Source organism: Hoplias malabaricus, chromosome 2 (assembly GCF_029633855.1).
Source record: "Hoplias malabaricus isolate fHopMal1 chromosome 2, fHopMal1.hap1, whole genome shotgun sequence".
Lineage (NCBI taxonomy): Eukaryota > Metazoa > Chordata > Actinopteri > Characiformes > Erythrinidae > Hoplias > Hoplias malabaricus.
In genome coordinates this window covers 15907240-15922710 of record NC_089801.1, presented here as the reverse complement: position 1 = coordinate 15922710, position 15471 = coordinate 15907240, and the positions used below count along the sequence as shown (strand labels likewise).

Here is a 15471-nt window from a genome sequence, read left to right as displayed (position 1 = left end):
TCCATGTATATTCATTCATTCATTCATTCATTCATTGTCTGTAACTGCTCATCCAGTTCAGGGTCACGGTGGGTCCGGAGCCTACCTGGACAGTCACTCGGAGCAAGACTCCAACCCACTACCTGCTGCACCACTGTGCCGCCCACCCCCAATGTATTTTTAAAAAACAATTTTAATTCACAAATAAACACTTACTGCCGAAGTTAGTTTTGACTACTTTTTAAATAGATCTTTTTCAGGTACTGTATGTTTATATGTGATTTTCTTTTAGTGATGTGGTACCTGCAGAAACTGCTGCTGCTGCTGTGTCTGAGTGGCCCCCTGCTGCTGTGCTGACTGCATTACAGATGGTTGGGTCTGAGAGTCAGACTGAGTGGCTGGCTGCGACTGCAGGGCTATGGCCTGTGTCTGACCCTGCTGCTGGCCAAATGGGCTGTAGGCCGTCACTACCTGGCCCATAAACATCGTTGTGGGGACCATAACAGCACCACAGGCCATTGGAGCGGTCACTAACTTTGTGACCAACTGTTGCCCTGTGGGAAACCTGAGGAGGACAGAAAATTACGTATGTGTAAGAAGATGGAGAGAAAATTCAAAATTTTTCACACAGCTGTCCAATTACTAAAGATGTATTTAATCAACAAGACATGTTTGGTGTCCAAATTTAGCTTCTCCTGCTCAGTGATGGAGCTATGAGGTTAATAATCACAAACAACTAGGAGTCAAGTCACACAAACCTTGTCTAAAAACACAATCTCCTTTACGATTGTACGGATTTATTAATCTGTTTAAATCATGATTGTTAGTGATTTCTATTGAATATTAATTCATATTCATGTATATATTTTAATAAATAAAAAAAAAGAAGTTGTGAGTGTAATCTAGTTTGGTGTGTTCTCCCCATGTCCACGTGGGTTTCCTTCATGCGTTGGTAGGTGGATTGGTGAGTGTGTGTTGCCTTGTGAAAAACCTGGCACCGCTTCCAGGGTGTTTCCCCTGTCTTGCGCCCAGTGATTCCGGGTAGGCTCCGGACCCGCCACGACCCTGAACTAGATAAGAGCTTACAGACAATGAATGAACAAATTCATGTCATCTGGTGATCGAATATGCCTGACTGACGTGTGCACATAAAGTGGGGGTTGGATTCAGGGGGAAGTAAAAAGAGGAAAAATGACCTGTCGTCTAAACCGGCTCCCAATGGTCGGTGGATCAAAACCCAATCTGGTCCTCAAAACAATTTAAGATTTACTAAATTGAAACTGAAATGTAAACCATAACTTCTCAACAACTGTTTACTTCTACCGCTATTTATTTTTTAACATTTTTTGTCCATTCTTCAGACAGAGTAGTACTGCCAAACATTCAAAATGACCTCTTGAGTTACACAGTACAATTTTGATCAATTTTAATTTTTCACCATCACAGTGTAACAAGTTTGAACTCTTCACATTTCTAAAGAGCCATATTTAGACTAAGTGGGTTGACATTTAATATCATAGCTCCAGCAATAAGAATAGAATAGCTTTTTATTGTCACTGAGAAAACAGTGTATAACACAAATAAATTAAACACAGCTTGGACACCATATATCTGACATAAGCAGACATTTGTACAAAAAGATTTTTTGCTAAACCACTGCTTTATGTGACATCCACATGAAGGGATTTAATGATGTTTGTGTGCATACATCTACCTGTTAATTGCAGCTCCTTGATTGACATTCTGTGCCATCGTGCTGGGTATCTGCACCACACTTGCATTACCAGGCTGACTAATCATCATTGTGTTATACACTGGACCATTCTAGTGCATAAAGAAAAATAAATGTTAAACAGAAAACATGGCACGGAATTTGCAGTCTAAAATGCTGAATCATCCCAGCACCATTACCATTACTGAAGTGATATCAAGGGCAACAAAGAGAGAACAATGTTATGATGTCATCTTTAATGGATTGTCTGCACAGCATGTGCGCAAATGTCAAAGACAGAGCACAGAAAAGCATTAAATCACTTCAATTGCTTCAGGGATATGAGAAGGCATTTTAAGCCTTTATTGACTTTAGCCAAAACACTGTTCTCTTAAATCTGAGTGTGTCTCCGTTATTTGCTGCATCTACCCACTGAACATGATTTAGAAGCAAATATTTCATGTGTAAGTGAGGAATAAACCACAAAACCTATTAATAAATACAATTATTCCATCATTAAAAATTATAATTGCATTAGTAAAGCTGGTTCTGGACTCAATGGGGTTAGACAAAAAAAAAAGCTTCCTGCAAGTGATATTCAGTTGCAACCACATTAATGTTAACGTTCTCAAAACAGCTTTTCAAAACTAGTCTCTGTCTTACAGAATCTCTGTACTTTTGAGCTGTACTTTTGTGTAAATTATAAACTTACCTTGCTAACTAACAGAACAAAGGTAAGTGGTGTGTAGTTTCATAATATAAATTTAGCCTTAGAGAGAGAGAGCATCATGAATGTGTGTCTAACCTGTGTGACAGCAGAGCTTTGTGTACTCTGCTGCTGAGAAGCTGGAGCCTGCTGCTGTTGAAGGTTGTGTTGAGATCCACTTTGAGCCGTGCTTGTAACACTTTGGCCTTGAATGGCTACAACTCCAGCCTGGGACACTGCGCCTAGCATTGAAGCTCCTCCAACTGGAGGCAGCTGCACATTGACTCCACTTCCTGGCTGCTGCAGGAACATCTTGGGGAAAGAAAGAATAAAAGAAATATAAAGAAAATTAAAAAAAAATAGTTGGTGTCTAATTAAAAACGTTTCTCCTTGCAGGAGAAAGAAAAAACCTTAACTTTCAATATAAAAAAAATTTTTTTATAATGGTCAATTCATCATGAAATGAAATGATGTAGTAAACTACATGTTTTCTTTCTTTCTTAATAATTAATTAACAAAAAAAGGAGATACATGGTTTTAACTGGACAGCAACAACGTAAAAACTCAGTACAGCAACCAAGCTTACAATAACTTCAAAAACAATACATGAAGCCATCGTTTAATCCCATGCTGACACACCAATATGAACCCTGCAACAGTTTTTAGGGCCAGACTGATAATTTGCCTGATCTGGCATCACCAGGATTCAAACATGCAATCTCCTTACAGGATTAAAATTCATTAGCCACTGAACAGCTTGAAACCCAAAAAATGATTCCCTATTCAAGGAGATATAAGTGGAATAAATTAAACGATACACTTTCATCTCCGTTCAGTGTCTGTGAATATGCAAATATTTATCCGCCCAACCCTTTATTGCTCGCCTGCAGTTAGAGCTTGCCTGGAAAGCCCCACACCACAAGATGCTGCGATAGGTTCCTTAAGTTAGTAACATAACATAAACCCAGGCTGAATCTGAATTCACTGGTCTTTGGAATACTCCAGTTTCAAAGCAGAAAAAGATTTATACAGTAATGTGACTTCTAGATGGGGTCTATGTTAAAAGCAACACAGACTGAAATGTTGTATATTAAACAAAAAGCACAGTCATGGTATTCTGGAAACAGTCAAATGCACTGAAGCGTGACCTTTAGCATAAAAACATGTTATAAAATCTGATAAATACCTCAATCAGAGCTGTATTTGTTTGTATTATTTACTTGAGCTTAAGCATTGTGGTAAGTGAGATGTGACAAGCATAACTGTCAAGAAAAGCACCATTTGAAACTACAACACTATTTTTAGTGTAAAAGGAAACTACACAGAGAGATAACACTTAGTTGTTTCTAAGTGGCGCAACTATCTCAACAGAAGATTGCAAAATGAATCTCCTGTGCTGCTACAGACACTGGTGGTCTTTATTCTAAAAATGGCCCCTGTCTCTCTGGGGTGGGAAGGAAGCACGATGCTAGTTAACACATAGCTCGAGTTAGGCAGTAAATGTTCTCCTTCAATCGTGTTGAGCTTCAATGCCATTGTGTGTGAGTCAGTGTGAAAAGAAGCAGTGAATGGATTAATGTCTTAGGGGAAGCTTGCGCTAGCCTTGAGTTTAGATTATTGTCACAGAAGTCTACAAAACACTGATATCGGTCAGGTTCCAATATCAATGAATAATATAAAAGTGAACACTGAAGTACAACGCATACCTGAAATCACTCAGGGTGAAACTGTTTACACACCCATTGTAACTGAATGACTTGTGTATACAGATTTTAAATGTTGTAAATACCTGGAGTCCCTGACCCTGAACCCTCTGTAGCTGCTCATGAATTTGCCTTAATTCCTCCTGCTGCTTTTTAATGTTGGTCTCAATCATCCGTGTCCTCTCTTCCAGCTGTTCCTTCAAATGCTGCATGGCGTTCAGCTGTGCAGAATACTGACACACACACACACACAAGATGAATCAACTAGAATTACCTGTAAGTGTGCACATCACAATGTGTATCTCTCACCAAAGCTCACCATTTAGTAAATTCAAAGTTAGAAACTTGTAATGTAATTTCTCATACCTGACATATTGTGTTTTATAAACGCAATAAATAATCTTATTAACATTCTGGGAAAAACAAAAAAGCTATCTTCTTGGTAAAATATTGAAAAACAATTATGGATATTTTCCGAAGTTGTAAGGTCTTACCTGTGGGCTGGGTGGAGGTGGCTGCCCCTGAGGGTTCACTTGAGCGTTAGATGTGTTCTGGGTTGTAGTACTCTGAGTGCTCACACTCTGTTTGCATTAGAAATAAAATACATTCATCAAGCTAAAGCAAAATTTGCTGAAGGCTATGAGAATATAAAATGGTGTCTTGAAGCATAGAGCCCGGGAACATAAAACATAATTGAAAACATTGAAAGAAACAATCAAATTCTCTTATTTCACATCATATAACAGCCAGTGTGCAGCCTTAGGGCTGGACGATATGGCCAAAAATTGATATCATTATACTTTTACATGAACCAAAAAAAAATAATAATATATATCTCAATAACAAACAAGAAAGGTGACAACACTATCAAGCATAAACCTCTTGGCTTTGTCAGTATGAATATTTCTAAGCTAAATTTAAAATTGGGTGCAATGGAATAAACCTCAGACAACGAAAAATGCAGTAAATAATTTATACTCAAAATATGTTTTATAAATCATATCATTGTTGTTAAAACACTTTATATTGACACTGATGTATGGTCCAGACTTATAAAGTCTCCAAATTCTTGGATGCATCATATTTATTTATTATTTTTTTTTAACTAAACATTTTAAAATATGGTTACATCCATGGGTGGGACCACTATGACATCTAGAAATTTGTTCATTCAGGAACTACAAAACAAATGTAGTCTTTACCTCATGTGAGTTGTAATTCATAAACAAAACAAAAAAACAAATAAATATATTCATAATTGTCATAGTTTGTTCTGTGTTTTTGGGTGCTAAAAATTACTCATTGCTCTGTTATACAATTATGAAGATGAGTTACTGAAATACATTTGCAGAGCACGCTCAATGCCTATAATTATGTTGTGTTACAAAGTATATGAAGAACGGTCACTTTGATCAGTGCATGGTGAAGTTGGTTCTCACCTGACCACTGACTGAAGGGCGCCGATGTGATGACATGTCGACCGTGGCAGGCCGAGGAGGAGTGCTCACGTCCATCTGCAGCTTAGAGGGAGTGGCTGAGACAGAGAGACACACACTGGGTGAGTCATCATAGTGGTTGAAATGACCACTTTTAATGCATACTAGTGAATCATCATTAAAGTGTAGTAACCACCAGCATGTGGGATCAATAACAGCAGTGCATACTGGGATAAACATTTTGTAGGACTTCCATTTGGCAAATGTATACCAATATTTTTGCTTTCGGGAAACTGCGTAGTGTAGAAGACACACGAAAAACAATCACTTTTTCATCTTCTGTCACAGTTAAAAGAAGTACCTTTAGACTGTTGGTCTGCCCTTCGATGCATTAAAACAAATCATTTGGGATTTTCCTCAGAGGAACCCTGATTGTTAAGACCTATATACACTTTAAAATACAACCTACTGTTGAAATATGATAAACATTACCTATATTATATCATGCCGTAAAACACATTTTGATTAGTAAAGGAAATGAGAGACAGACCAAACAGACCCTCTACTAATAGGGTATCACTGTGAAAATATGGTGGTGTATTGTAGGTGCACTGGACCAATGCATAAAGTCATGTTGATTAAAATTAGAAAGCCTGACATATATTTGAGATCTATTAAATATTTACCTGCCAATTTATCATTGAATGAACAAAAGACAAAAGGGTGGCCTAGCAGAGACATTTTGTCCAGTTTTATTCATTTCCATTCATTATATGAAAGTGCATATCCAGTTCAGGGTCGCGTTGGGTTCGGAGCCTACCCGGAATCACTCGGTGCAAGGCAGGAACACACCCTGGAGGGGGTGCCAGTCCTTCACAGGGTGACAACACACTCTCACACCTATGGACACTTTTGAGTTGCCAATCCACCTAACCAAGGTGTCTAATTTTAATAAACATTCATTTGCTTGGTTTTATAACATTTACTTTAATACTACTGAAATTTCAGCATTTTAAGGCCTAGACATCTTAAATGTTAAGGTTGTATACAAAATCCACACTTATCAAGACTTAGTAGCTGGCAAATGAACCCAATACTCCAGCACCAATAATGTAAAAGAACATCAGCTTCTACAGTGAACTGTGGAGTATAAAGATATGACTTAAAGAAACTTACAGGTGCATGTGCTGTCAGACACTGCTGTGTGTGAGGACTTGCGGGAGCTGCGTGAGGAAGTAGATGGTGTTCGACTGTGGTCAAAACGCTCTAGCACGTCCTTCAGGCTGGAGGTATTTAACTGTGACTCAGAACCTGAATCTTGAGACTGCTAAACAGGCAAACAGAGAGAAGGAAAAAAGTGATTATCTTAGGAGCAAAAATTGAATGTAAACAGTTCACACAAAACTGACCCTTTCACCTGGTTGTTTCTGTATATTTTGAGTATTAGGATTACATCCAAATACTAAAGCAATGAGTAAACCATGAGAGGCCGTGTGTTACTGCGATATTATCATGGGTAAGGCTGTTTTTCTAAAACTTCCTTGACCGTGATAAAATTGTAGTATTGTATGGTCTCGAGTAAATATGACCAAAAATAAACATCAATATTCATAATTCATAAAGGCATTTAGTCACACAAACATGCACAATAAAATACTCTACCGCCACGCAGTTTATTTTTAATCAAACTACATAGAGATGCATTTGACCACTAAGAGTAAATGCGTGTAAAACTGTATCTGGAAGCAATCCACATTCCAGTCACAATATAATGACATTATGTAAATGTTTATCAGTGAATTCTAACCTTGTCAGTCATTAGTTCAGGAAGAGTCTCTTCAATTCCCATCTCTCTTCTCTGCTCTGCCCTCACCTCAGCATAACTACCAGATGGACGCGCATAAAAGTGACACAAGTAAACAGACAGATGTATTGATGCATCAACTTCACCAGAGACGCATACAGGAAAGTAGCAGATGGTGACAAGTACATGTAAATGTACAGTACATCAAATGGAATTCAGGGCACATTTGCAATACTACACAAAAGAATTCTGGTTTTCCATACGTCAAAACATTACCTCAAAACTCTGAAACCCTATATGTAACAACACTGTTCATCAAACTAGCTGTCTAACAGCTAGTTAGACATTTCAAATGAGTGTTGTGTAAAATCATGTTACAGTAATCCCTCGCTACTTCGCGGTTCAACTTTCGCAGATTCGTTATTTCGCGGGTTTTTTCCAAGGGGGTTTATTGCCGCTATATTGCGGATATTGAGGGAAAATCTAGGAAAACCGTGAAAGATGAATAGACTAGGTGCCTAAAAATATCATTTTCTTATGGTGTGTAAATTAAAAGTATTTTTTTTATTATTTACATGTATTAGACTAGGCCTGTAGGTGACAAAACATATCATTTACAAGTATTTCTTACGTACAGTACATGTATTGTTCATGTCCACATCCGAATGAAATTTACTTATGCTACATCACAGCTTAGGAATGACTCTATTAAAGAAACTGGTAGGATATCACATGTAGTTCCAGCTGAAGAACATTATAGAATGACTGTTTAATGCAAAGGGTGGGTTTTAAAAGTCCAAATACTCATTAAATAGATTAAAAAAAAATATCCTTCCTCTACTTCGCGGAAATTCGGAAAAACGAGGGATCACTGTACTAACAACATAATTACAGTAAAATGAGAATATTAAATGAATGTTAAACTTCTGTAAATAAACAGTAGCTGAGCATTAAAATGTATAAATATATTTCCTGTGGAAGATCATTTTTTCATTATAAAATCAACAAAATATGCTGAATAATCCAAATCTTTGTAGACATCTTTAAATATGTGTTTTCCCAGGCACAAAACAAATTCTTTTCAATTTGATGGGAATTAAACAAAACAAAGGCTGGTCTGTGTGTTTTGTATTGCACTGTCTATATTTGGTAGTCCTAGGGTGTGTGTAGTGTTTACCTGACTACGGTATGTGTGCAAACAATGAATTCTGGCCGTGAGTTCCACTGATGATAGGTGATGTAGTAGTGAGTCTGGAGCCAGATCCATTGCTGGCCTTTTGTGAGGAACCGATAATAACAAGACTTCCCCTTCCCAAACTGCATCACTGCAGAGACAGAGACAAAGAAATTATATTAACCTTTGTGTACACTGCAAAAAAAATAAAAGTAAAAAAAAAAAAAAAAAAAAAAAAAAAAAAAAAAAAAAAAAAAAATGAAAATGAAAATTAAATATACAAAAACCACATATGGTAAGGGTAAATGTATATTTGTACTATAAAAACGAAAACACACACACACGGTACCTCAAAAAAACTACAAAATTGTAAAAAATTTAAAAATATATAATTAAAAAATTAAATTGCCATTACACAAGATTTCAAGATGTTTTTTATTTTTTTTAAACACATTTGATCAACATGGCTTATAGCTCATGAAAATCTGAAATCCTGTATCTCAAATCATTGGATTATTTGAGTTTGAATAAATTACCATTCAAACAGTATATATACAGTGTACCTCAGTCTAGATCAGCATACAACACCACAATCATGGGGAAAACTGCTGACATGCTGTCCAGAAGATCGACACCCTCCACAGTGAAGGTAAGCCACAGAAGTTACCTGCTGAAAAGGCAGCCTGTTTGCAGAGTGCTGTATCAAAGTGTATTAGTAGAAAGTTTACTGGAAGGATAAAATATGGTGGCAAATGGTGCAGGAGCAACAGGGATGAATGCAGCTTTGAGAGTTGAGTCCAAGTATTCCAGTACTTGGAAGAACTTTACAAGGAGTGGACTGAGGTTGGTGTCGGTGCATCAAAACCACCACACACAAACATCTCCAGGACAGGGGCTACAACTGCCATATTTGCAGTAATCAGGCCACTGCTAAAAAGAGACCTCAGAAGCATCTTTCTGGGGCTAAGGAGAGAAAGAACTGGAGTGTAACTCCATGGTCCAAAATCCTCTTTTCAGATTTTGGAATTTCATTCAGAAATCAAAGTCATTGAGTCTGGAGGAAGAGTGGAGAGGCACAGAATCAAATGCGTCTACAGTATGGAGTGAAAAGTATCTGAAGTCTGAGATAGTCTGAGGTGCCGGGTTACCTGCAGATGTTGATCCACTGTATTTTATCAGGTCCAAATTCAACACGGCCATCTACCAGCAGATTTTTAGCAATTCATGCTTCCATCTGCTTACAAGCTTTAGAGATCCTGATTTCCTTTTCCATCAGGACTTAGCACCTGCATGCAGTGTCGAAACATCTACCAAACAGTTTGCTGACCGCTGTGCTTGGCTGGCCAGACAACACTGAGGACCTAAAACCCATAGGGAATCTATGGGGCATTGTCGAGGAAAACGAGAAACTCCCAACCCAGTGATATATATAATGTATTTGTGGTAAAAAAAGCATCAAACAAATAATGAGGGTATAAATGAACATACTAGTCAGAAGTCGGACATTGCAGTTGTGTACATCCTTTCAGTTTGATCTTGTGAAATATTCTAATTTGAGATACTGGATTTCTAGAAGCCATGCTGACCATAAACAAAAAGAAATATTTGAAATATGTATGTTCATGTGTAATGAATATTAAATATATGAAGATTAACTTAATTTTCACAATATTTGATTTTTTACATGCACCTGTATGTTACTTATTTTTTCTTTTGTCTAACTTTGAGACATTCTTTTATTTTATTTATTACAAAAAGTGACAAATAATAGAAAAACTATAGAACAAACAGAGTCATTTGTTTGAATATCTCTAGTAAATTAAGGTATCCTCCAAAAGAACAAAATTAAAATGTGACACTCCTCTTTTCTGTGCAGTTTCTATTCATTTGTCTTAATCTGACTATAACATTTATCTTAACCACAATGTTTCCACAGGACACATGTTCTCTGTAGAAAACATGGACTTTCAATTAGAAAAAAACTAACCCTTATTTAAACAGGTTCTCACATTTCCATATGACAGTAGACCGTTAGACAGAAAAAGGATAGCACTGACATCTGTGTACACATGCAAAAGACTGGTTTTTGTGTGTGTGTGTGTCTTAACGTACAATGCTCATGGCATTTAGCCAGCGACTCCAGATCATCTACGTGATAGTAATCGTAACCAGAAGTCCCCAAAACCTCAAAAGGCAGATAACCAATGATAGGAGGAGCTCTGAAAGACAGTAAGAAAAGGTAAGAAGAGCTGAGTATTTTACAAACATGTGTAGCAGCGAGCAGCATATACAGAGGACAGTTAATAAAGTAATAAATAATATCGTCAGGAATATTAATTAAAAAACCATCAGAGGCATTTTCAGGGACAGATTAACAGCACTGTTCACAAATGTAGGTAAAAGCATGGTTTAACATATTAGAGGTAACAGAAAAATATCTTTCAAGACAATGAACAAGTGGAGACCATTACCTGTGATCCAACAGCAGAAATTTCCATTCCAGACTGTGTCGAGAGGTAAATTCTTCATTGGGCTCTTCCACTGTACACATTTCCTACAGACAATCAATAATCAATAAAAGTTGAACAAAACTGTCGACATTCAACTGTGGAATCAATTCAAGCTAAACAAACATCTGCACAGTATGATCTGTAGACAAACAGTAATCAATACACAATGTAAGTCACGGTATCTGCCCTAGAGCACTAATAATCAATGTCGAATGACTGTTAAATAATTATATGCTCATGGCCTATGACCACATTTCTAATCAGACACAAACCAGGCCAAATTGTTCCTACATTTCTGGCAGATAATGCAAAAGACACTTTCATCAAAAAAGAAAAGGCACTTTCAAAAAACAAAAAGGGTTACTTTTTAGCAGCATTAAAATAAAAAATGATCTACTTTGAGAAAACTGTCAAAGAACAAACACAATGAGATCTAACTGAATAACTTGCCTTGATGAACTGGGGCTTGGCCAGCCGCACAGTGGCCACAAAACACACCCGGTCGTCAAAAGCTGGACGTAATGACCTCTGAAGTACTCCTTCTAGACCGTTTCTGGTTGGACGAGGCACTGAGACACAGAGTGGAAAAAAGTCAGAGAGAGAGAATCGATCATAGTTAAACTGTTGGCCAATCTTTACTCTTTTCATTCTGCATAACTTCCTCACTGAACATCAGCTAAACTACACTTACTATTGCTGAGCGCCTTGAAGTTGCCGATAAATTTGACATATTCATACACAGACGGCTCTTTGGGATCCATAGCACCTCTGCGCAGGTGACAGCAGAACTCCAACTGGTTCTTAGCTGAAAATAAAGAGGGTATAATGTCAGTACTGTAGCATATGATACTGTAAATATACTGTTATGGGCACTGGGTGATGCCCTGTAGACACATTAGAGAAATTAGAAATGGGCAAATTGTAGGAAATATTCATTATACGCAGCTACAGGAAAAACCTTATATATATACACATATATATATAAAAATAAAAAGATTGACAGAAGTGGCCCATTTTAAGAGATTTTCACAGAACTCACTCTTAAGGTATTCTGGGCTGAGGTTTTCACCTTCTGGGTGTGAAGATAGGGCCTTGTACACATCTGAATGCTCTTCAATAGGGAGGAAGTTCAAAAGGTTCTGATCCAATAGATCTGACTGAAACACATAAGCAGACAAAAAGTTCACTATTTAAAGCATCGTCTTAAGATAAATTTCTGTATATATGTAGCCAGAGTGTTGCAACCTCAAGATCGTGCAAAAGATTCATTTAAAATTGCACAATTGTTCCTTCAAATCATACACTACAATCTGGTTTATATTGAATATTTTAATCCTTACTCTACAAACTGCCATAACATTGAAATTGGAGCAGCTGAGGTCTAATGGTTAGAGAAGTGGATGTGGAAGTTTGCTGGTTTGATCCCATGATTGGCAGGAAAATTGGGAGTGAAGGAACAGCACTATCCATCTACGGCTGAGGTGACCTTGAGCAAAGCACCTAACACTCAATTAGTATGTGTTTGTTCACTGCCAAGGATGAGTGAAATGCAAAAGATGCTGTATGTTGTATTGATGTGAAGCACATAAGCATCCCCCACTCCACTGATCATTGATACAAGTAGATCCTTAAATGTGAGTGAGAATGTGAGAAATAGTACTCCTTGGGTCAGTGACAATGTATGAGAAGTGAATGAGTTACAAGCCAAACATTTCTAAAAATAAATATTTAAAATAAATAAATATATAAATAGTTAATTCTAAATATATGGTCATTGAAATGTTTCACATCCAAAAAAGGAAGTGCACTGATCAGATATAAAACTAAAACAGTCTGAGACATGACATAAATAACACTGATTATATTGTTGCCTTTATCATGGGTGGGGATATATTAGGCAGCAAGTGAAAAGTCAGTTTGTGGATGTTTGTGTGTTGTAAGCAGGAAAAATCAGCAAGTCTTAATCACAGCTTTTCCAAAAAGGCAGTATTAACCTCCATTTATGGGAAAATATTCACAAGAGTAGCTGTGTCAGTAATGCTCTTAACAAAACATTTGGGCCATCACAATCTGAACTTTTAAAATTAAACAAATAAATAAATAAATAAAATTAAAGAAAAAATAGCCAGACCCACACGCATTTTTCACGCATCAACTTCAAGAACTGACTATTCGCCTGCTGCTTAATACAGCTTCAGAAACACCAATATGAGAAAATCTGTGTTTTTTCACTTGATTTTAATTTTGCAGCTGGTTGATTGATGCATTTCCTATTTCACATCAAAACATCAAAATTCCCTCATCACATACAGAAACACACTCACCGGTAGGTGCCCCAGTAAAGATGTGACACTTTCAGAGACATAGATGACATTCCCATCTGTCAGTATAGCAAGGAAGAACCCATCCAATGCCTAGGAATCATGAAGGGTTGGTGTAAGCAGGGTTTTACCAGGTAATATATGTGTGCAATAGATTATATGTGGCATCTTAAAAGTAAAGAAATACCCATAAAAAAAGATGGTCATCTACACTGTGTATTTGAACTGGATCGCTGTGCATGTATATGGGTGTTTTCATCATCATCATTTCCGCTTTTCCATTTCAGGGTGGAAGGGTGTTTTCTTAATTCCCTATTTTACATTTAAGCCCCAATATACGCAACCTTCCAAATATAAATCTTATACCATTGGAAACCCTGTTAATGTCCCTTTTAGAGGGTGCCACATTTGTAAGTAACATGCATTTGTGGGATGAGCAGTAGAGCTGAGTATGTGGGTTGTGCCCATGAAATATTTGCCAAATCCTCTCTGTCAATGCCAAACAGCTTATTTTGCTGTTGCTATTGACAGTTGTTTTGAGCTTCTGGTCCCTCCAGGTACTGCCAATCAGATGAGGGCAACTTCAAGCTGGTGTTCCACAAAACCAAGTTGGGGCATTATTTGGAGTGAGCCCTAGTACCATCTCCAAATTGAAGGCCAAGTTCCAAACAACAGGGGATGTCAGAGACAGGCTGCGAAGTGGGCGTCCCAAGAAGATGACACCCCAAAAAGATTGTTTCCTCACCCTGTCAGTACTTAGATACCGTTGGCTGTCTTCTACAGATTTGCAGGACGATATGGCAGACAGCTCTCTGCCCAAACAATTTGGAACAGACTGCATGCAGCCAATCTCTGGTCTCATCGGGCTGCCAGGAGGCCTGCCATGACTGCCCTTCACCATCAGGCCTGTTTTCTTTACTTTCTATGAGAAACTCGTCTCCTGTCCCTCACCAAGTGGCCATTTACCCCTCACCAAACAGTAAAACAGAGCTGCACTCTGATTGGCTGTAGAGCAAGGCAACCTCCCCCACATCCTCGTTGTGTCTGGCGCTGAAAACATACGCACTCTGCTGTGGGTTTGTCCCTCCTCCTTGAGTACACATCGCCATAACTCTGCCCCTGATTGGTCTACAGACTTGATTGACATGTCGTTGGAAACCTGAGAGCCTAAGCTATGCGGCAGTAGGTGCGAGATGGGTCCATGGGGATCATATTTTAATTTTGTTTTGAAAATGTGTACTTTATTTTTGGGATTTTTTTTTTTCGGCCAGTACTCTTGACACAAACATGAGGATTACTCACAAACGGTTTAACGGAGAGATTCTGATTTAGTCTAGTTTTGAAGGGGATTATCTAGGGTAGCGCTAACTTTGTATGTGAGCCACTTGTGGGCTCTTCAGGCTTCGAGAAGCAGTGGTTTTTTCATTGATGAGGAAGAAACCTGAAGTTTGGAATATCTTATTTTTTTTTTTGCTTTAAGTCCTTAGTCCTACATTTAGCATATATCCTCGTGATCCTGAGAGTCTGACCGTTCGATTGGTGTATGATATTTACACATTACTCAAATATGGCGCCGTGAAAAATCTGAAAATCTGAACTGTCACTAAAATTTTTTCATAACAATTTCCAGTAACAGCAAAAATACTTATTTATCGAGCGAGATTATATATAAAATGATTAAATGAATGAAAAGCAGTGATTTTAAGCTTTAATTTGGTACATTAACTGTCGACTTTGGACCTGTAGTACTTGAGATATACTGACGGATATAACACTGAGTGATTTTTTTTTTTTATAGGCGCCGCTGACCAATGAGCAAAATAAGAGGCTAAATAACGCTGGGTTTCTAGGTTACAACTATCAACTCAGTCATTTATGATGCAGATTATTGAGTGTGTGTTACAAAGAGCAGCCAGGAACAAATAGTGAGAGCTGAAGAAGAGAAAATAATTCATACAGTTTTCTCTGATGAGACGGCATGCAGCTACAGGTTGGAGGCTTGTACTTGTGCTCAATGATGTTTGTCTGTAAGATGACAAAATGGATACAAGGGGCGCTCAAACAGCCAGAATGACGGCGCTGCCCACAGCATTGCCTGTGTGCATTGTGTAAATATCGGCCTCTTGT

At 37.7% G+C, this 15471-nt stretch overlaps 1 protein-coding gene across 3 annotated transcripts in view; it reads right to left on the bottom strand.

Moving 5' to 3' along the window:
- Positions 1-15471, bottom strand: part of clockb (clock circadian regulator b) — a 29909-nt gene that overhangs the window by 7915 nt on the left and 6523 nt on the right. Inside the window, exons 7-21 of one of the 3 annotated variants that reach the window (XM_066649560.1) lie at positions 13348-13437; positions 12063-12180; positions 11715-11828; positions 11474-11592; positions 10985-11067; positions 10626-10732; positions 8517-8664; positions 7343-7418; positions 6712-6862; positions 5539-5633; positions 4594-4680; positions 4186-4332; positions 2496-2708; positions 1694-1803; positions 283-544 (exon numbers count right to left, since the gene is read on the bottom strand). In XM_066649560.1, coding sequence (XP_066505657.1) covers positions 283-544; positions 1694-1803; positions 2496-2708; positions 4186-4332; positions 4594-4680; positions 5539-5633; positions 6712-6862; positions 7343-7418; positions 8517-8664; positions 10626-10732; positions 10985-11067; positions 11474-11592; positions 11715-11828; positions 12063-12180; positions 13348-13437 — 1920 coding nt within the window. The remainder of the gene's footprint in view (positions 1-282; positions 545-1693; positions 1804-2495; positions 2709-4185; positions 4333-4593; positions 4681-5538; positions 5634-6711; positions 6863-7342; positions 7419-8516; positions 8665-10625; positions 10733-10984; positions 11068-11473; positions 11593-11714; positions 11829-12062; positions 12181-13347; positions 13438-15471) is intronic. The other 2 variants (XM_066649570.1, XM_066649578.1) reach the window with 2 other exon arrangements.